General features: G+C 38.4%; 3 protein-coding genes across 3 annotated transcripts; all 3 read right to left on the minus strand.

The window, feature by feature from the left end:
* Positions 1–58: 58 nt before the first annotated feature.
* Positions 59–5,785, minus strand: LOC125208906 (uncharacterized). Its single transcript, XM_048108432.2, has 12 exons — positions 5,553–5,785; positions 5,105–5,175; positions 3,776–4,542; positions 2,862–3,691; positions 2,576–2,761; positions 2,257–2,493; positions 2,081–2,179; positions 1,848–1,999; positions 1,594–1,774; positions 1,389–1,511; positions 736–879; positions 59–640 (listed from the first exon to the last, which is right to left on the minus strand). Exons 4-12 carry the CDS (start codon positions 3,405–3,407, stop codon positions 272–274), a joined length of 2,037 nt encoding a protein of 678 aa, XP_047964389.1. The 5' UTR covers positions 3,408–3,691; positions 3,776–4,542; positions 5,105–5,175; positions 5,553–5,785; the 3' UTR covers positions 59–271.
* An 11,412-nt stretch (positions 5,786–17,197) lies between these two features.
* Positions 17,198–19,642, minus strand: LOC125209835 (protein FAR1-RELATED SEQUENCE 5-like). Its single transcript, XM_048109414.1, has 4 exons — positions 19,625–19,642; positions 18,614–19,368; positions 18,425–18,497; positions 17,198–18,217 (listed from the first exon to the last, which is right to left on the minus strand). The coding sequence occupies exons 1-4, from the start codon at positions 19,640–19,642 to the stop codon at positions 17,198–17,200; spliced, it is 1,866 nt and encodes a 621-aa protein (XP_047965371.1).
* Positions 19,643–20,676: 1,034 nt separating this feature from the next.
* LOC125209834 (hevamine-A-like) lies at positions 20,677–22,141 on the minus strand. Its single transcript, XM_048109413.2, has 2 exons — positions 21,837–22,141; positions 20,677–21,469 (listed from the first exon to the last, which is right to left on the minus strand). Exons 1-2 carry the CDS (start codon positions 22,110–22,112, stop codon positions 20,819–20,821), a joined length of 927 nt encoding a protein of 308 aa, XP_047965370.2. The 5' UTR covers positions 22,113–22,141; the 3' UTR covers positions 20,677–20,818.
* Positions 22,142–22,667: the final 526 nt, after the last annotated feature.

Consider the following 22,667-nt stretch of genomic DNA (forward strand, 5'->3'; position numbering starts at 1 on the left):
CATTTTGTACATTATGCATTATTTTATTCATTTAGTACATTAATATGAATCCTGATAGTTAACTGCGGAAAATATGCATTCATAATTCACTACATGAACAAAAATCTGTTCATAAAAAACAATCGGATATTTTAACTACAAAGTCCAAACACCCTTCCATAAAAAACAATACCATAAGTTAAAGACAAAGATCAAACATCCATCCATAAAAACAATCCCATAAGTTTAACTACCAAAAAACCATTACTGCTAATTTTTTCATAAAAACACCCTACTCCAAACCATACTCTTCAAACCACTTCCCGAAGCTGAACTTTCGCGGCTTTTCATTCCAATGAATCGTTGCGCGGGCCTGGTTAATTTCCTTTCTACTGTTGTGATCACAAGTCAGCAATGTCCGCATGTACTTAATCCTCAATACGGACAAGCTCCTGACCCCCTTTGCAGTGAGACCGCACTCCCAATTCTTTTGTGAAGCTCCAAGAAATGTTTCCATATGACGCATCAAATACACACCATCTTCCTGGGGGTTCAGGATCGTCCTCCACGGCACTGTTACAAGATTGGTTGTACATTTGCGGACTTTTACAGCTATTTTGGGAACGTGATACTTTTCCAGCGCAGCCTCAAAAATTTTTTTCTATTAAAATTTTTTAAACCAACAAGAAACAATAAAATATTAGGCAAAACATTAATATTATACTTATACACTCAAACTGCAACAAGAATACTTACCACAATATGAGGCGTATTCCCATACTTTTCATTGAAAGAGTTATGCGTGTCGGTGGGCGTGTGGTCAATGATGTGCATTTTTCCAGCAACAAGATCAAAACAAATTAGGAAATAAGACGAGGTATTGGTAACCGGGAAGAAAAACTGCATAAATAATAAAACAAAGGTTAGATACAAGCAATAGCCTATAATGTACAATTCTGTATTCCAAAAAATAACCAGGCTACTCATGTTCTACACTTGATACATAATCAACCATAAATGTATTAATTATGTATTTGTAGCCTTTATATTCATGCAATTTGGTTGTAATGTACTAAAGTCATTATATAATGCATGAGGTGGTAGGTTCAGGTAATAATACGTAATGTACCAAATTCAGGTTATAATGTATAATGCACTAAATGCATGTTATAATTCATAATGAACTAAATTCATGACATAATGCATAATGTGCCAAACTCAGGTCATAATGCATAATGTGCCAAATTCAGGTCATAGTGCATAATGCACTAAATCCATGACATAATGCATGGGGTGCCAAATTCAGGATATAATGCATAATGCAATAAAGTCATGTCATAATTCATAATGTATTAAAGTGATGACATAATGCATAATGTGCTAAATTCAGGTTATAATGTCTAATGTACCAGTGTGTAGTTTTCCCATCGGAACTCCGGTATTGGCAGAGTGTCGTTAAGAATGTTTGTCCAGAAAAACTCAAACGAGTTTGGTTCTCCATTTCCATCTTCTTTCAACTGATAAAATGGCTTCTGAAATGCATTTAGTTCTAATGTAAATATACAACAACCAGCAAAACAAAATGGAATTTTAAAATATTATCTTTTGACTCACGCTAGTCTGTGTAGAGAAGAACATTCTTAACACTGTTTCAACTGACTTCATCTTCTCCATATTATTAAGGTAAGAGCTCCATGCCATTAACACTGCACTATTCACTTTCTTATAGGGACCAAGAGACAAGAATGACTCCTTTCTCGTTGACACCGCGTTGTCTTTGTAAACAATAGAATCCCTGCAAATTTTACTGATTGTTAATATCAATATTACAAGTTCATCAAGTATGCAAAAAATGGTTTCAAACTTACGGTTCCTTCCTAATCGTGTCAAGTATCCAATAAAACAGCTCCTTGTCTTTTGCATTGGCTTCCTTAGTGATTTTCACCTCTCTCTCATTGAATGGAGACCGGAGTGCAAAGCCTTTCCTCTTCACACGTGTCAAAGCCGCCTTCTTGCATTCCTGGATTAATGAAGAATGAAGCTCGTAATGTACATATCAAACACTTAGAATACTGTTGAGAATAGGTACACACTACACAACCTGATCCTCCACAAAATCACTATGTAAGTCATATGCTTTTCCCTTGCCTCTTGTTTCTATGACTTTGGCCTTACCCTTAGCAATTGGCGTCATGCCTCCCTGCATTAAATCATAATGTACATATTAATGTTTTATTAAAACAAGCATATGCTTTAGAGAAAGGGTAAACATCGAACCTCGTGATCATCCCGAGGTCCAATATTTTTTTCAGACCGTTTTCGCTGAATAGGTCTTTCCATAACATCTGCATCCACATTCTCTTTCCCTGTCGCATCCACATTCTCTTTCCCTGTCGCAAGAACTCCTTTTCCTTGTCTCGTATCAGCAACATTCCGCTTCTTGGGATGCTCATTGTCAGCCACAGGTACAATATTCTTCTTAGCCCCACCACCAATAACAAGTTTTTCTTGTGGCTATCATGTTAGTTAAAAGCAAAATAATTACTTAATGTACGCTATTCAAATGTAAATGTCAAATACAACTAAAAACATGTACCGCCTTCTGCACTGCACGCTGTGGTATTGTTTTTTTGGTTGATGCAGCCCCATTGCCATCGCATACAACACCTTTTCCCTTTGCAGCAACAATTTTTTGCTTCTTCAACGGTGGTTTGTCAGACGCATCATCCTCTTTCCCCTTCCACCCCCCATCCGAATTATCCGTGACAGCATTTCCAACAGCCTGCAACAGTTGCCCATTAAAATATTAATAATGTTCTTCGTATACATACATAATGCATATTAACAACCATTTCATGTCAACTAACAATGACTAAACGTACCAGTTGTGGCTCTATCACCAATGTAGCGGAAACATTGCCACTAGGATTGTGAGCAGGTGGTCCATGTTGTGCGGCTCCATCATTACCCATGTCCGTATAATGATGCTCATCGTAAGTACCCTCATCATCTGAAGAGTCTACATCTGTCATGACCAATGTCTCTTGCGTAGCGTTTTGGCCAACATCATTCACCCCGCTAGTTCCAACAGTCTCAGCGCGAGCACTAGACTCTGGCCTATCTTCCGACTGTGTTTCTGGAAAGAGTACGAATGAGGGTCTGTCAAAGTCTTCCGTTATGGTCTTTTTCTTATCATAAGCTTGCATCATGACCTCCATCTCCGCAATCCACTGAGGACTCAACTCATCATCGTCTTCCTTTACTTGTGTAAGAGTTGCCACTATTTCTTCATCGGGTTGGACGTTATCATCCTCCACTCCCAGCAGCTTCTTCGCAATTTGGCTGCCGATTCTGAAGCAACCTTCATCCATCAACTGGGTCGGTATTATCTTGAAATAATCAACCCAATCTGAAATAGACTTTGCCATGTGTGCACTACGAGCAACAAACTCATCCTTGAAAATGGTGGTTTGGTCTCTTCTTTCCTCTTCCCTACCACCAGTATTCAACCGTTGGAGTCTTCTCCTTTCTTCTTCACGTAGGTACTTCTCCTTGTCAATTTTGTCTTCCAAGAAACCCGTTCCAAACTTTTTACCTCAGTACTCTCTGCATCCTGCCTTTCTCTCACAGAATCCGTTGTCCATCCCTTTACAGTTGGCCATGCACGTAGCACTCTACGCCGGCAGTGCACAACTCTATCAACATATACGCACTGACAAAAAAAACACCAAACATTGATGAATAAATGTTATTTAATTTTACAAATTTACAACTACATGAAACACACATCACTCACCACCAAAAAACTGATCGGTCCAGTGAATGACACACTTGTTCCCGCTTTCCAAGATTTGTACGTAAAGTCTAGAACCGATATCAGATAGGCGCACCAGTTGAAATTTCTTATCTCATCAACATCGTCAATGTAATGCAATATCTTTGGCTTAAGCATACCATCACTTGGAGTCTCAATTAGTGCATTCTCGAGCAAAAACATAAAGAGTTTCTTGAACTCAGGTCCTCCAGCGACATCTTGCAACATCAAACTCCCTATCTCCCCGGCCGTTAACAAATACCGTGTTTTGCCCAAGCGTCTAGCGACGTCATCATTGTACACAAAGTTTGACTGGAGTTTGTTTGTGCGTTCAATGAATGTTTCACCTTTTGGGAATCCAAAAGTCAAATGGACGTCGTCATCGGTTAGGCGCAGCCCCTTATCCTTATCACCAGAGAACGCAATAGTGCAGTGAGGTCTGTCGAACACGGAGAGCACCCAGTGAGCCAACTTACCAGGAATTTGCGGTATGTTGTAGTTCAGGATTGCTCCAAATCCTAACTCGTTCACGACTTCAATTTGTCGCGGATTAAGCATCTGTATATACTTAACAAACTCAGTTGGACATCTCCTAAAATAAAGATTGTCATCCTTCTTGTTTCTAGCTTTTTGGGACACAGTAACAACCACAGCCTCTGCCCCGGTAACCTGTGCTATTGTCAGCACTGACGAGTCTGGAATGCCGTTCACAACGTCCTCATCCCGAAGATTTCTTAAATTGTTGGTACCTATTCACAAACGCTGTCTTTTGTCAGGGGGAGAAATAATTGATAAATAATGTATACAAACAACACCTCTATGCAGGTTTTCAATCATATAAATTCACATAAACTACGCTCACTACTCACTGATTTATACAGAGTCATGTATATTTAGCACACAATAATATCATAACCTATGATGTACCAAAGTTCATAGACAATGTAGCAAACCAACACCGATATCAGCAGACGCTAATGATGTAGACATCTGCATGCTTAATGTATTATAAATGCATTAGCAATGTACAATAACGCCAACTGCAATGTACCGTCAATATACTCATACCAAAGAAAAATGTTTTAACAGAGGATGTACCAATTTGTTCAACATGGTGGATCAAAACATTCATTACAATAGTAGACTATAATGTACTAAAATGTATAAACAATGTACAGTATTGATATGTAAAACTAAAACCTATAATGAACAAAACTAAAGCCATGATGTAGCATAGAATTTGCAACAATGTACAAAATTATGTTGAATATGTTGTTCAGGCTTCACAGAAAAAAAAAAAATTCCATTTACCTGTCGCTTGGCTACTAGGCCTCCTCGAGGTAGTGCGTTTGTTCACCATTTTGTATGACGTTCTTCCGGTGCTGTATGTCATCAAAAATTCTTTCATGATTAACCAACTTTACCGAAGTCCATATACAAGCAAGCATTGATTCCCAAAAAATCGACCAAACAGTGATGTATTGATAAAAAACTTGATTCCAAAAAAAAAAGCACGCATTGATTCCAAAAAATCACAGGCAACGAAAGCATAACTGCTACTTACATTGCAAAATGTATTGACAAAAACTTGAAATTTTAGCAACAACCAGAAACTCAACCAACCAAAAAAATCCTAAATTAAAAAAACCGAACTTAGAATTCAAAATTGAGGCTTGAATAATGTAGAAGAACACTGAAGATCACTTCCTAAAATGCGAATCACCACCAATTTGAAGCAATTTAAAAGTTGTGGTCTTACCTCCCTGTTTCGAAATCAATCAGTGGAGAAAAACAAAATTTCCAGGGTTTTTCCAACGCCGAAATCAGACGGCGTCGTGATGTTGCCCGATTCGCCGTGCTCTAGGTCGTTCGTCGGTGAGATTGACTAGAGAAACTACTTCTACCAGGCGGCGGCTAGGGTTGTTTTCAATTGTTGGAGGAGAGAAGGTGTAAAGACGATTGAATGAATGGGGGAGAGAGTGGGAGGGAAATGAAATGATCGTGATTAAAAAATCCCGTAAATCACGTCAGGTAACTGAACCGTCTAAGAGTATGATACCCAAAATACCCTGTAATGTATGAAAATTGTTTGCTAATGTACCGATTAACAATTAATCCATGCCATTAAATTAATAGATCTAAGGGATAAGATTAGTCCTATGTTTTACACTAGGGGGTCAAAAAGGAGGGTAATGCTACCCTATATATATATATATATATATATATATATATATATATATATATAGGGATGTATTCAAATACTTTTAATATCTTTTGTCCTTTTTCCTTCTTAATCCTAGCCCCACGATTTTGTCATCTGACAGTTAGATTAATGTCACGTGTCATTTAATAATGCACATTTTCATTCTAATAATGCACAGCGGCTAATAATGCAACATTATAGACTAATAATGCACATTTTCATTCTAATAATGCACAGCGGCTAATAATGCAACATTATAGACTAATAATGCATTGATCACAACCATCCAATTCAAGGATCCAAGGGCTGAGATTAAGAAGGAAATAGGACACTTAGGGTGCAAAGGATATTATATATATATATATACAGAGTCCCATTATCCACAAATCCACTCTTAAAGACCGAACCACCGAACCCTACCAAATTAGGGCTTTTAGATCTAGTTTTTTATGGATAAGATACAAAAATTTATAAATTATTTTCGCCTTCATAACAAGCCTATTTTAATTCATTCGAAGGTAAATAAGTCATACTAACATGTTACGAAGATTTAACTTCGTCCAGAATATATTACTTCATTCTAGTAGGTTTTTACTTCATTCAAGTAGGTTTTTACTTCATTCCAGTACGTAAATGTGGTTTCACCATCGCGTGCCGTTCTTTCTCTCTACAATATCTATCACCACCGCCATGACGCTAATATGGTTTAATAAACACATGGAATAATATAATAAATTATTGGAATGAAGTATGTGTAGAAGCATTTGAAGTCCTACTGGAATGAAGTAAAAATCTTATCCAATGAAGTAATAACGTTTCTGAATGAAGTAATAAACTTACTTGAATAAATTGCATATTTAAATGTTAATCAAGAAAAAACCCACATCAATGAATTTGAATGAAGCATATGTTGAATCATTTCAAAACCTACTGGAAGCAAGTAAAAACATGTCGTAGTTTCAAGATATTGCGTACAGAATGAAGTAATAAACCTATACAATGAAGTAAAATGGGCTAGTAATGAAGCAGAAAATATTTTCACAGCAGCACATCTCATCAAAAAAACTAGATCTAATGGTCCAGATTTGGTCTCTAGTTCGGTCTTTAAAATTGGTTCGACATTGATCACAACTATATATATATATATATAGGGGTGCGTTAAAATGACACTGTGACATCACGCTAGACTGCAATATTATATATGTTAGACTGCAATAGTATAAACGCTAGACTGCAATCTATAGATTGCAGTCTAGCGTATTGGATATTGCAGTCGGGAAAAATTGCAGTCTAGTGTATTGGATATTGCAGTCCGTGAAAATTTATCCTTGAGCAATTTTTATGATTGTCACATGACAGCTTATTATTCGTCCACATGTACAAATGATTGGCTAGGAATGGTGGTATGGTGTTACTTTAAGAGATGTTGTCATTTTAAAGCAATCCTATATATATATATATATATATATATATATATATATATATATATATATAAGGGAGCATTAAGGTACTTTTACCACTTAGAGTACTATTTCCTTCTTAATCACATCCATTAGATTATAGTAGTGGACGGTCAAGATTATATTTATGAAATTAATCCCGTGTTGCATTATGAGTAGCATTCTGTGCATTATAAGGTTATAATAGTAAAAACATAATGTCTGGAGCACGTTTCAAAACGGCAGTTCCGATAATTAAGCGGGATTTTGATACACCTTCCAACTTCTTACTCTCTCTCTCTCATTCTATCAAATCGAACTATATCAACCAAAATTCTCTCATTTTTCGGAACAAGCCGAACCCTAGCCGCCGCCGTTGAAATAGCTTTGAACCGGCGGCAACTTCGAAGCAGAATTTGACAGTGAAAAGCAACTGGGTCGACGATTCAGGGTCTCAAAGTTCAGGGTTTAGGGCGCGAGCGCCGTCGGTCAAGTGTACATCTCCGTTCCTCGTGTAAGGTATGAGTATTAAGTCTCGCTTTTTAGTAAATTTTCTTTGAAAAATGTGAAATAGTGAGCCTTAGATAATGGGGTATCAATATTTGGATGTTTTTTGTTGTTTTCTGAGTAGAATTTGGTTTGATTTTAGGGTTTTCGGATGTATTCGTCCTCAATTTGAGGATTCTTGTCGACCTTGCTTTAAATGTTTGAATTTTGTGGTTCTGGTGTATTTTCTAACGCGCTTTCTGGTGGTGGTGTTGTGTGTGTTAGTTTTGCGATGTCGAAAAGAGGGCGCCCCTACAAGAGCCAGCCCACGCAGACCGAAGGTGAGAATGTTGTGCATTATATGGTTATTTGTTTGCATTACCACTCTTTCACATAGCTGGATAGTTGTTCTTCTTAGTGGTTTCAAATTTATAAACATTATTCCTTGAATGTTCTGAATTATTCGTTTGGGTTTCATCATTATTATTCTGCAGTGCGTCTAAGGAGAAGTTTCATACGTTATTCAAAATTTTTGGTGCATTTTATTCCTGTTTTTTGGCATTAAAACTGTATTCCATCTCTGTTTTAATGTTGGTAGAAGTGGTTTACCTTTTTCTTACATTATTCAGTTCTTTTCCTGCATTCTTTGTGTTTGTGTTAGTTTTGTTGATGAAGGTGTGTAGTTGTAGTGCTCATTTGGTGCATTGCACTCAATATTTCAACATTATTGAACAGTTTTTGTGCATTTTGGTCCTGTTTTTTTACAGTAAAACTGTATTCCATAGCAGACATAATTTTGCTAGAAGTGCTTTACCTTTTGTGTACATTATGAAGTTATTTTTATGCATTATTCGGTTGGATATCAACATTATAGAAGTTGGTTGCAAATTTTTAAAAAGTATTCATTAAATTTTCTGAATTATTTGTTTGGTTTGCATCATTATTACTCTACAATGTCGGTAGTGAAAATTTTACTGCATGATTTAATGTGTTTGGTGCATTTTGTTCCTGTTTTTTTGCATTACAACTGTATTCCATCTCTGCTTTAATGTTGCTATAAGTGGTTTACCTTTTTTTGTACAACTGTATTCCATTTTTTTGCATTATTCAGTTCTTTTTCTGCATTATTTGTAGTTGTAGTGCTTATTTGGTGCATTGCAGTCAAGATTTCAACATTATTTAACATTTTTTGTGCATTGTGGTCATGTTATTTTGCATTACAACTGTATTCCATAGCTGATTGTAATCGTGGTTGCTACATTATTAAGTACAGTTTATGCATTATGATACGGTTCATTAACATTAACTAGTTATTATTATGCATTAATTGTAATTGTACACTTATTCCTTTTTGCAGCTTCCAAACACCCAAGATTGGATATAGATCAGGCTGTGGATGATGTATTGCCTTTATCAGTGGCACAAAAGTTTAGAGATAGACTAAAGGACCAGCAGATGGCAGAGGCTAGTACCTCAACTGAAAATGCGGACAAGAGGAAGACTCGAGGGAAAAAGGTTGACCATTTATACACAAGGAGCACCACAGACTTTGTGAATTGTTTGAAAGAGCTGACCCCATAGCAAAAGGAAGCAGTTGAAGAACTTGGATTCGGGGCCATGCTACACTACAACATCAGCGAGATCCCCGGGTACATCGCCTTCTGGGTTCTCAACTCATTGAATCTTGCACGCTGCCAGATACCGTTATGTGGCGGTGGAGGCTTGACGATCGATGAGGACGATGTCCATCTGACGTTAGGTTTTCCAAAAGGGCCAACACCAATCTCAAGGCCAGTTGATAAGCAAACCGAATTCCAGTTCAACGACTACGTTGCAGAACGTTGTGGAAAGAGTCGTTACAAAATGACAGCGGCTGATGTTGCGAAAGTGATTAAGCAGGAGGTGAACGGTGGTCCTGATTTCAAACGGATGTTCATGTTCATGCTAGAAAATGCAGTAATTGAGACACCGGCGGATGGTAACCTTAAGTGTCTTTCTCCTTTTAAACATCAACCATTAGATTGATGGAATGGATGGACAAGATTGAGAAGGGAATTCTAAGCCCGTGTTGCATTATTGATTATAATGTGTGCATTATGAGGGTGTAAGAGTAAAAACATAATGCTTCCACGCGTTTCAAAACGGAAGGTCCCGATAATTAAGCGAGATTTTCCTCAACCTTCTGTCTTCTCACTCTCTCTCTCATTCAATCCTATCAACCCACGATCAACCTCATTCTCCACCACTTCAAAGCTCCAGAAACCCTAGCCGCCTCTTCACTAGACGAGATAGCACCTACACCGTCGATTGTCGCCGCAAAAGTCGACGTCGGTCGCCGATTGAAAGACCTAAAGTACCGATTTTCTGTTTGGCGCGCCGATTGAAGTGTTCAATTTCTGATTTCTGGGTAGTGACGGTGGGTTTCTAAAGTCCCGATTTTGGGTATAAAACTCTTGGTAGCTTCAATTTGTGTTCTTTTTGGAAATAATGCACAATTTTGGTTTGTGAACCTTTCTGGAAACATTGAATTTGTTATCTTTTGAACTAGGGTTCTTCCCAATAGTTATTCTTTGATTTTGTTGATGACTTGTATGTGGTATATGTTCCTTTCTTTGTTCGATTTTGGGTATAAAACTCTTGCTAGCGTCGATTTGTGTTCTTTTCGGAAATAATGCACAATTTTGGTTTGTGAACCTTTCTGCAAACATTGAATTTGTTATCTTTTGAACTAGGGTTCTTCCCAATAGTTATTCTTTGATTTTGTTGCTGACTTGTATGTGGTATATGTTCCATTTTTTGTTGCTGAAATTGTTGCTTTCGTGTTCATTTTGTTTTAGATTCCGTCCGTCGTCGACTATTTGGTTGATTATTCAGTAATAACTCTGTTCTTATCTATTATTTGTTGTCTATACTGCATTATTGATGCGTAAAATTGCATTTGTTCTCTGTATTAGATAAAAATTGCTTTTTTTCTCGACATTATTTGTTGTATATACTACATTATTGATCAGTAAATTTGCATTTGTTCAAATGTAACATTGATTTGGTCTCTGTATTTGTTCTGGTCCATCATTTGTTCTTGTATTCTTGGATATTTTATGCGTTTTTTTGCCACTGTTGTTTATTTCATGAATTGTTTTGAACATGAAAGGATTGGGTCAAAATTAAATTATTGATTATTGGCTGTGTGTGTATGTGGTCATGCTGGTATAATGTGGATGGATTATTTAACTGGCTTTGTTGGAGTATATGACTGAAATTTGACATTATTGGTTAAACGTGTATAATGTTTAGTGCATTCGTTGTAGTAACCAATGGTTGTATATGTTGCATTATCTAAGCTTTGTTGTACATTATTGTCAATTGTACTGTACTTGAATTATGTTTAATCTTTGCATTATTTGGTTTCTGTAGGACATTGCATTGTTATTTTGATATTATGCATTAGTCTATGACATACATTTTTTGGAGGAAAGAATTGTACTCATTTCGTTTGTGTGCATTACTTACAGAACATCAATGTCTAAGAGAGGGAGACCCGGAGGTAGTCAACCAACACCAGCTGAAGGTGCAGAAATTATTTCCCCTGTTCTGATGCATTAATCGTTTTCTATATTACATTATTGTTCACTGTTCTTGCATTATGAAATTATTTTACAGAGTTGAGTATTGTCTGTTTTGTTGAGTCCTGATGTATGTGGCAGTGTGTGAGTAATTTAAAGCGTGTACTTCACTCTCATTGATGCATTCGTTCTAGTAATCATTTGTTTAAACTTATGCATTATTTATGCTTTGTTGTACATTAGTGGCCAGTTTATTGCGTTTGGATTTTGTAGCGTTGGACAATAGGTGATTGATGTATGTCAACAAATTCTTCAAATTATAATTTATGTCCTCCTTAAATACTGCAGTATTGGGTTTGTGGATGAGCATTTATAAGTGACTAATTTCTGTTGTTTGAGGGTATCATACATGTACATTATTAATCATTTTAGTATGCATTATAATGTACTTTATCTGCATTGGTATAACATCAGTTTGTACATTACATATTTATTTTTTATCCATTAATGCAATTCCGTACTCCTATGTTTTTCAGGATCCAAACAACCACGGTTGACTGTGGACGATGCAGTGGATGATCTTCTTCCACTAGCAATTGCTCAAAAGTTCATGAACAGATTGAAGGAACAAAATATGGCCGAAGGTAGTACCTCTACTCAAGAGGCGAAGAGGAGGAGGCAGAGGGGGAAAAAGGTCAACCACCCATACAGTCGGAGCACAACAGAGTTTTTTAACTGTTTGAATGGCCTAACTCTGCGGCAGAAGGAAGCCGTGCATGAATTGGGGTTTGGCGCTATCCTTAACTTTAGCATCAAGGAGGTACCTGGTTACATTGCATATTGGGTGCTAAAGTCATTTAATCTAGCTCGGTGTGAGATACCATTGTCTGGGGGTGTTAGCTTGAGTCTAGATGAGGAGGACGTGCACCTGACGTTAGGCTTTCCTAGAGGACCGACCCGCATCTCACGTCCAGCAGATAAGCAAAGCAACTTCCAGTTTAACGACTATGCTGCAGATCGTTGTAAAAAGAGTAGGTACAAAATGACCGCAGGAGACATTGCAAAGATGATTACAGAGGAGGTCAATGGCGGTCCAGACTTCAAACGTTTATTCATGTTCTTGTTAGAAAATTCTATTATTGAGACTCCGGCCGACGGACAATTGTAGCCAAAGATCCTACATTTCATTGACGACGTTGATGAGATTGGGAACTCAAATTGGTGTGGGTACGTATTATCCGTGTTGGAGGCCACCTATCCGACTTGGGACAGAGGGGATTCTGTATATTTCACGGGGCCACTCCACTTCTTAGTGGTGAGGGAAACAATTATTGCAATAGAAGCTAACGTACAGACTTTTATTCCGACTGAAAACATGCATTATTGAGTCTGCTTTATATTAGGGCATAAGTTAATTTTTTTCATTTTGAGTGTGCATTACTACATTGGGTCTGTACATAATATTGGTAATATTCACGCATTATTTATATGATTCCATTCATTACTGACCATGTGGAATCGTTTGCTGATGTCAGTGTGCATATGTGGACCACGTGGTTCACATAAGGAGGAGAGTCGACCGTGCCTGGCCCACTATAAAAGGCTGGACAACAGAGACCCTCAAACAAAGGGAGGATGCGGAGCGTGACCAGTTTGGAACTGGTAGGTTGGAGGGCCCGATAGACAAACAGAAGTATTTGCTGGATGCTGAAGCAAGGAGGGTTGAAGCTTTAGCCAGAGGAGCTGGTGCAGCACCAAGCAGGCATAGAGCGAAACGCATTCGAGATAAGTTTGTCTCGTCAAGCGTGCTGCTGGGACATGCAATTTCCACGTGGGTAGATGATTTTAGGATGATTCCTGTTGAGTTGCTAGAGGATGAATGTGTCCGAGTAGGTAGTCAGATTGGGAAAAAATTGTTGGGATTAGAGGAAGACGTTGTGGTTGAAGAAGCAGACATTGTTTCAATATTGACGCAAGCAAGAGAAGATGAAGAGGAGTACAGCCAGGAATGGATACAAGAGATGGAGAAGATGATGGCAGCCTATGACAAAAAGAAGACGATTATCAGAAGCTTCGATAGGCCCTCATTTGTGTTGGATGGGTTAGAGTGTCCTGACCCATTTGGTACACAGCCAACAACTGAGACAGAGGGTGTTGTTGGGGATCATCCGGTAGTTGTTGATCAGGGAGGTGACATTCCCATTGCTGAGCTGATAGGCAATGATATGACGGGTATCATAACAGAAGATGCTGGTGGTGCCAGACATGATAAGCCATCAATGATGCATACTTTAGGAAGAGCAGCTGAGGTATGGACAAATAAACTAAAGACTTAAGTTTTTCTAATTAAGTAAATTTGTAGACTTTTAAACTTGTTTTATTAACTGTGTGAAGGATTCTAAAACCATGGTGGAGGATGTTGTGGGAAAAGATGGGGAGGATTAAGGAGCTAATACAAAAGTTAAGACAAAGCAAGCCCCATGAAAGAGTGCAGATGCAGAGGAGACTAACAAGGTATATACGTTTTGAAAAGAAAGCCGAGACTATGTTTAAAGCATTACTTAATATCTGTGGTTCTTTGCATTATATATTTTTTTTTTGTGTAATGAGATTTATTTTATGAAATCAGACAAGTAAGGGGAAACGTGCAGTTGATCCGGCTACCAAGAGAAATCAGCCCATTAGGGAGGCCGCTTCAAAGGTACCGACGGACAAACAGTTGGACTTTCCACATGCAGTTGATTATATGAATTACATATTTAAATTACTACATTATTCTGGTACTTTCATGCATTATATTGTTATTATTTTGGAATCAGGCACTTGGAACAACACATCATAAGGCCATTGAGATTGGTGCTGCCAAAACTGCACAACCTTCAAACCTTGCAGATGGAAAAGGTGGTAGGGGAAAAGAGCTAGCCAGTGAAAAGGTGGTTTCTGAAGGAAAAGGAAAAGGGAAACAGATCCAACAAGAAGCGGCTGGAGATGCGGTATGGAATTGATTATTTAGCTAAACCATTACAGTATTGGGTATGGGATCTGTAAATTATCTTTCATTTGTGAAGAAGCCTACAGCGGCTGCAACATCAAGAATGAAGAAACCCAGTCTGGCAGCCAGGTCACCCTTCCACGAGAGAGCGGTTAGAATACGGCAAAGGCGAACACAGTTGACAAGCAAATCTACTACTGGGTTCTTGACACAGCCGAAATGAAGAAGTAAATTTTGTACTTTACCCGTTGTTGTGGTTTGCACATTTATTATTAATTAAACGGTTTAAACATGTTCAGGGATTGTGTTGTCTACCAAGACACGTTTAAGAAAACTGTCCAGAAGGAGTTCGAGTCACTAGCGCCGTTCAAGCCAGTGAGCCATGCTGTTATAGATACCCGGAGCTCGTACCTCAATACAATGGAAAAGAGCAAGGCGCCAGAGAGTGTTTCACGGCTGTTTTTCTCTACAAATCCATGCGTGAGTGTACCATGGTTTAGTGTTCTTTACAAAGTACTCTACTGATTAACATTTCATAACTAATTACTCAAAAAACCTACAGCGTCAAACCGTGGTCGACACAGTTCCAGAATAGACAGAAAAACAGAGGTTTGATACGTTCTGGACTCGGCTCTTTGAGGAAGCGCTTGGAACCGGGAACTTCCAATGGGACAAATTTGACTTGGTGAGTGATAGTGTATTAATGTACCTCATATTCAGACATAATGCGTATAGTAGAAGTCTTGTAATGTACCATTTCATTGTGCAGTAGTTCTTCCCAATTTGTGGGACGACCCATCAGTACGTGGTATGTTTTGATCTGCCCGATGGTAAGACGAACATAATTGACCACAGCTTGGCCGAACCACATGGGTCATTTGTCGAAAAATATGGAAACACAATCTCTTTGCTGGTACGTAAAAGGGTGTATATCTACATTGCGTTATGTTGAATAAAATGTACATTATCTATAATTCTTGATGAACGTTTTTTTTTGTTGTTATTGGTGTAGAAAAAGTTCTTGGTAGAAGCACTTGTTAAGTCCAGGGTTCCAAAAATGGCTCCTAAGCTCCGAAACTGTAATACAAATGTCGTGTCAATGCCCTAGAGGAATAACAACAGCACGATTGACACGGTGGTCTATGTGATGCGGCATATGGAGACGTACTTTGGTGAGAGGGAGAAAGATTGGGAGTGCGGACTCAGCGCTAAAGGGACAAAGGGCTTGGAAATGTTGCGCATAAAGTTTGCAACGACTCTGCTTACCTCTCCACTTAACTCCAAAGGTGGAAGCAACCAAACTCAAGCCACCAAGCATTGGATAGATAGGCCTTCAAAGTTCAACTTCGAAAGGTGAGTGGAGAATTACGGGCTCAACTGATCATCTGATTGGTGTTTGAAAACAATATTTATTCTGGTTTGAACTTCTTGTTTTTGTTACTATAACTCATGCTGGAAGGCGTAGTAGCCGTATTGTGGATTTGAATGTTTTGGAACAATATGTATTGTGCTGAACTTGTTGCAAGAAGATAGATCTGTTGATTCTACTGAATTATTTCACGAGCAGCGAACTAAAACCGATATAAAGACCAAATAATGTTACTTTATTGCGTAAAAATGTAAAATATTAGGGATATAATGTAGAACAAGATAACCTAATGTTAAAATATTGTACATATAATGTAATTAATATATTTGATAATGGACTTTACTCGAATAATAATGCGCAGTCAGTAAAGGAACTTTGAACAATATTATTCTACTTCCCAGAATAGTAATGGGTGGTAACATTGTAATAATGCATGATTATTACATATAATGTACATATAATGCATGACTAGGGGTGGGTAGGTAAGGTATACCTTACCGAAACCACCATACCGTATACCTTAACGTAAATACGGTATGTGAAAAAGTCAAACCTTTACCTTACCAAAGTTTTCGGTATACCGAACTTCGGTATACCTTATTTTCGGTATGATAAATTTTTATACCGATACCGTACCTCATTTTCGGTATATACCGTACCGAAGTTCGGTATACCTTACTTTTGCGGTATACCTGACTTTCAACATCAATTAAAATAGAAAATTAGAGTTTTTAAAATATTATTTATAATTTATAATTTTAAAAATAAATTAAATATAATTTATTCATAATTATATTTATATTTCACAATAGATTTTATAATTTAAAAATATATAAAATATATTTTATATATAATTGTGTTTATATTTTTGTGGTATATACCTTAATTTACGGTATATACCTTAATTTACGGTATATACCGAATTTCGGTATGCAGCGGTATACCGCGGTATTTGAAAATTCATACCGTTACCTTACCGGAATCTTTCGGTAAGGTATCATACCATACCGAAAGTCACGGTATACCGATAATTCGGTATTTTCGATATTTTTTCGGTACGATAAGGCCGATATTTCGGTATTTCGGTATTTTTCCCCAGCCCTATGCACGACAAACATATTCAAATGAACATTGATTACCCAAAAGTTGTGGACAGTGGAAAGTGGTCCAGTTCAGTAAGATACAAAAAACAAAATTCATCAACATCCTCTTTCCCTTATGCTGCTCCTTCTCTTTTTCCAACTCTTTAAGCATTGGATAATTTCTGGAGTCGTGATGTCCCAACTCATCGCATGCCTTACACCGTCTAAGGGGCCTAGTAGCCTCCTTGATAGCTTTTTCTCTCTTGGAAATCAGACGGCTTGCGAACTGCTCGCGTGGCCCTTTGTCTTTACAACATCCGAAGGATAGACCTCGACAACTTCGGGCCTTTCCATTCCATAAAACTGTTCAATCATTCGCCTTTTTTCAGAGGCGGACATTGTAGGATTACCAGCTTGAAGAGAATTTCCAAGATCTTCAAGCCCCCCAACAAACGCTCGAAGGACATTAATGTCCGACTCAAATCGGCGAAGAAAACCATAGAACAACGAAATCTCTTGCTTTGAAATGTTTTGCCTTTCATCAACGATGGACTTGGTAGGTAGAGTGTCATCAAACTGACCATGGACAGCCTTGGCTAACGGAGTCTTCATCCATCTACTTGCGCAGTATTGATCCGGAATCTTTTTCACTTCATTGTTCCTGAACAAAAAGAAGATATGACTGCACAGATATCCCTGCCTACCGAAAAGTTTGCAATCGCAGGAGTATGACGCGTCACTCTTATCATGTCTAACAAAGTAAGAATTGCGAAGGCTGTCCCCAAGTTTGTAGGTGTCGACCAGGTCTGCAGAGGAGAACCCCAACACGCGGCATCTGTCATTACGCTCAAAAATTTCTTCTTGTATTTTCTTGAACATACTATCTGTGTACATCGTTGAAGCATGTTTCTCAAACGGCAAGGTAGTGGCCAATATAGGCAAGGCATTAGCGTCTTGGTAGTCCAACTTTGTTCTACTATCCCGCTGAAATTCCAAAGCTTGGTTGAAATTCAAGTAGAATTCGGCAATATTGTTGCGTGGCTTCAAAAAGTTTTTGTAGAAGCTATTCTCCGACTCAGATATCGAGGTGGTCCTAATCATCGACCCAAGTGGGAAATCCCTGAAGTATGCAGGTATCCATAATTGCCTGTAGTCGTACAATGTCTTCAACCAACCATGGTCTTCTAGGCCGTAACGTTCAAGTACTCCGTTCCACTCTTCTTTGAACTTGTCGGGTTCAAGCAGATCCGACCAGACGCAGGCATTGAACTCTTTCTTGAAATCTCCGTCCTGCAACAACCGACCAGGAACTTTATTGGCCAACTTATGCATGATATGCCACATACACCATCTGTGGCGTGTCCCGACAAGAATCTCTTCAATAGCCGACCTCATGCCCAAATCTTAATTTGTAACGATCATCTTCGGAGCAACCACCATGCACTGGACAAAATTTCTAAACAACCATGCAAAAGCGCCTGTCTTCTCGCTGCTTACCAAACCAGCAGCGAAAGTTACTGATCGACCATGATTGTCATTTCTCGTGAATGGCGCGAAGATCATACAATACCTGCGTAGCAAAGGCAAACATAATTCATACTTCGACACATATAATGCATAAAAACAGAAATAGTACTGCAGGTAATAATGTACGTATTCAAATGTTATAATGCACGTCATGTATACCTATTGGTGTTATAGGTGGTGTCAAAAGCGACTATATCACCAAACATATGGTAATTCCTCTTCATCAAACCATCACACCAAAACAGAGCAACCAATTGGTTACTAGCATTAACCTCGTACTCGTATGTGAATGCCTCGGACATCTCCTTCTTCTTAGCCATATCATCCAAAACCATTTGCATGTCAATACCATGTGCGTATGCTTTGATGTCTCGAGAAGCATTCCTGATGTCCCCAACGTTGCAACCAACTAGCTGAAAACCACCAAGTATTTCCTTCAAAACATTGAACGTAAGTGTGGGGCCTATATTAGCCTTCGAACAATCCAAAATAAATTGGTGATGTACGTCCTCCAAGTTTCGGTTGAGTGACATAAAATGTTGATGCTCTGACTCAACCATATAATGGTTATGAACCTCGGTGAACTTCTCGATAAAATAACCTGGAACTCCTCCTTCGGAGAAGAACTTGAAAGATATCCTCGCTTTACATCCACACCGCTTGGATAACCGTCGGCGCTTGATTGAAAAACCAGACCGTGCATTCGCTTGGTCATCCTCGCTCGACTTCTTGCTGCCTTCCCTATTGCATACCACACTATACCAAGTAGTAATACCATCTATTTTCCTCATTTGTGATTTACGCGTATCAAAACCAACAGCATGTGCATACACATCATAGAACGCGAAACCAAAATCTAATGATTTGAACTTCTGCCCAACCACAGGCTGAAGAGCAATCAGGAACAACAGCCACTGTATACAATCACAAAAAACAAAGTCTCAGCTAACGTACGCATTACGAATTATAAAACGTGCATTATATAATTGAAATTTTAAATTACACAGTAGTAAATCTACATTAATTTTATCTACTCAAATAACACCCTGGCCGCCCAGATTTCTAAACCCTAGCCGAGACCATAACTAAACTCTTTATCCTCGAACATGATTGTGGTAGTAGCACCAATAAAAAATGATACAAATAGGAAACGGTCACACAAAACCCTACAGCATACATACAAGCCATAACGATTGTGTCTCTCCTTGGGAATAAAAGAAACATGGAAAGAATATTCATAGAGTTTTCTAAAAAGATTACATTCTTCCATTGTTGAAGAATAATCTTCTTCCATTGAAGACGAACGACCTTCTTGCATTGTAGAAGAAATTACGGGGACGCTCCAACAAAATATAATTATCAACGACAGATCAAAATCATGCAAATTTCGTTAGATTATTTAGAACAAGAATTGTCTTCAATGGAGAATGATGGGAAATTAATCGGTGAAGAAGAGAGAAATATTTGAGTAAAATCGCTGCAATATTTTGAGATGGAGTGAATCTTGTACTTTCCATAACAGACGTGCATGTGAATCTCCTAAACGCCCTTCTCTAATTTTTTTAATGATTAAATGAGGCTCTAATTTCGGCCCTAAGATCTTGAAAATAAATGGTAGAGATTGAGAAGGAAAAAGTATAAAAGATGAAAAAAGTACTTGAATACATCCATATATATATATATATAAATTATATATTAATTTTTATTAATATAATAATAGATAAATAAATTAGAAACTTCAAATTTACTAAAAAATATATTTAAATTTCTAAAACATGCTTTAAAATTTCTTGATATTTATGTTTTATTTTGCATAAATCTCAAATATTAATATTTTATCATGTTTATGTTTGAGTTTAAGCATATATCTCAAATTTATCATAATTAAATATTTTACATTTTAGAAATACAACTAATTTTCACCATTATTTATTGGATTGATCACATGTTAATTTTATCGGTACCAACCCGATTAACCCGTTGGCTAGCCCGAAATCTGAGCTTTTAGGGTTAGGGTTGAACTTTTATAACCCGAAAAAATTACAACTCGATTAGCTTGCACCCGATTGACCTGCAACCCGAATATGGTTGGCCCGAAACTCGATGGACTGGCCCGATTGACTTCCCTAGATAAATAGTCTCATGATAATTAGTCATAGCCTCCCCTCCAACTAATGAATCAGCATTTGAACAAATTTCGCGATTTTGCACACAATTAACCCTTAAATAAAAGTGCATAGTGCATTTTATTCATTAAGTTGTCCACAACTTACAAGCTAGCTTGGCTTTCACATTTATTTAGTAATTATTCATTCACACTACACATGAATGAAGAAAACCAGCTTAATTCCACTTCTTTCCCATTCAAAGCACTTGAGAGACGACCAATTCTTCAAATTTTCCGAGCGCCGGAGGGCACACATCTCCAACAATTTGCGAGCTGTACCCAGTGTTATTATCATAGTACCTATTCCACAGCATCACCCCTCCATAGTTGGCCGTCTGCTTTATCACCGGCAGAATCTCGCTCTTCAGGTTCCCCGGCTCGATGTACCCCGTCCCCGCCGCCTCGGGCGCCGCCGGCAGCCCCAGGAACAGCTCGTTCCCCGCCGGCAGCAGCGCGGTCCAGTTGTTCCACGAATTGATCAAACTGGCCGCGCCGCCGCTGTAGTCGCATTGCTGGTTGTTGTAGAACTGCACCCACACGTAGTCGAACAGCCCGGTCTTGATGGCGACGTCGAGGTTCCGGTCCTGGATGAGGCAATGGGGCGCGGCGGAGAGGTAGATTTTCCTCTGGGGAGTGCTGTAGGCGGCGATCGCCCGGGCTAGGTCGTCCCAGTGTAGGGTGGAGGTTGGGACCTCGATGTCGAAGTCGATGCCATCAAGGGCCACGTCGCCGAGGGGCCCGACAAAGCCGGATAGGTAGGAGGTCCATAGATAGGCCGCGACTTGCTGGGCGTCGGCCGTGGAGGAGATGCCGTAGGTGCCGATGGCACCGCCGAGGGATAGGAGCACCTTGACACAGGGACGGAGGCAGAAAAAAATATTGGTTTATAACTTTTGAAATTAGAATATTAAATTATAAAATCTGTTTTTCCCATTTAATCTCGTTCATGAACATATTGAGTCTTTTGGTCATGTTAAAAAAGAATTTGTTTCAATAGAATAAGAAAATAATTAAAAGCATAAAAGAAAAATACTGTACTTTAGTAACATGTGTTGCATAATGAAAAAACTGAAACTTTTGTGATTTAATATGAAGTACTACCAGAATTTAACCACATTTAATGATTTAAATATCAATTAAACTTTTTCGAAAATATCAATTTGATAAGAGCTAAAGATAATTTTGATAACATTCACATATTTTAAAAATTGGTACCTTGATGCCTAGGCTCTGGCAGTAGCGGATTTCGTCGGCAAAGATGGAGCAGGGCTGAGGGATGCAGTGGCCGGCCAAGTTGAGGATGGGGGTTTGGCCGTTGCCGAAGGTGGTTAGGAAGGCCACGGCCACATATTTGTAGTTGTTGGTGGCGCAGGCGGCTTGTAGCGTGCCTTCGTACCCGTTTTGGCCCCAGTAGACTGTGATGCCACAGCCGTAGGAGAATGGGGCGGTGGCGGCGAGGAGGACGAAAATGAGGAGCGGAAGAGACCCCATTTTTAAGTAGGCTTTGTTTTTTTTATGGAGGAAGAGTGAGATGTTTTGGCCTTTTATATAGAAGTCTAACGTTGGACAAATGCATGCATAGGTATAAATTATTAATAGGTGCATAGTGTTTTGATTGTAGACACGTTTTTAGAATGATTTCGGGTTTTGGAATTTATCAATTATTCTTATAGATTTATGATGATGATTGAGAATTTTGAGTATGCATCGTTTTTCTCATGTTAAGGTCACAATTAGTTGCGATTTAAATAGTATGCGTTTAAATTATCGATAAAACCACCAATGGTCAATCCAGCATCGTATAAAAACAGGCCTTGTATCCCAACTTTGACATATTTCTCCATTATTTCGCAGCGAACAATTCCAGCCTACTACGTATTTGGATTTATTAACATAGTGCAGGCATGCAGTGGCTGAGCCAGGAATTTTGTAGTGGGGGTCTAAGAAGAAGAAAAATTTTAACGAATAAATATAGGTATCTCTCAATTATTTTGTCGGCGAAATTAGTCGTAGGAGGACCCTTTTATGTTTTGCCTTTTTTCATCA

The sequence above is a fragment of the Salvia hispanica genome, chromosome 3, assembly GCF_029641045.1.
Source record: "Salvia hispanica isolate PSC_SH4W2 chromosome 3, Shi_PSC_v1, whole genome shotgun sequence".
NCBI lineage: Eukaryota > Viridiplantae > Streptophyta > Magnoliopsida > Lamiales > Lamiaceae > Salvia > Salvia hispanica.

Bases quoted from the DNA above. Each gene is read 5' to 3' on its own strand.
- LOC125208906 (XM_048108432.2), bottom strand. From the start codon at position 3,407: ATGGCAAAGTCTATTTCAGATTGGGTTGATTATTTCAAGATAATACCG. The intron at 2,180-2,256 runs GTTCGATGTTTA...GATTTAATGCAG, and splicing joins GACCTCGGGATGATCACGAG to GGAGGCATGACGCCAATTGC. The intron at 2,000-2,080 runs GTTGTGTAGTGT...TCATTAATCCAG, and splicing joins GTGATTTTGTGGAGGATCAG to GAATGCAAGAAGGCGGCTTT.
- LOC125209835 (XM_048109414.1), bottom strand. The intron at 18,498-18,613 runs GTATACATGACG...TTTGCTACGCAG, and splicing joins ACCACCTATAACACCAATAG to GTATTGTATGATCTTCGCGC. The intron at 18,218-18,424 runs GTAAGCAGCGAG...CGGTTGTTGCAG, and splicing joins TAACTTTCGCTGCTGGTTTG to GACGGAGATTTCAAGAAAGA.
- LOC125209834 (XM_048109413.2), bottom strand. From the start codon at position 22,112: ATGGGGTCTCTTCCGCTCCTCATTTTCGTCCTCCTCGCCGCCACCGCC. The intron at 21,470-21,836 runs GTACCAATTTTT...CCCTGTGTCAAG, and splicing joins GCCAGAGCCTAGGCATCAAG to GTGCTCCTATCCCTCGGCGG.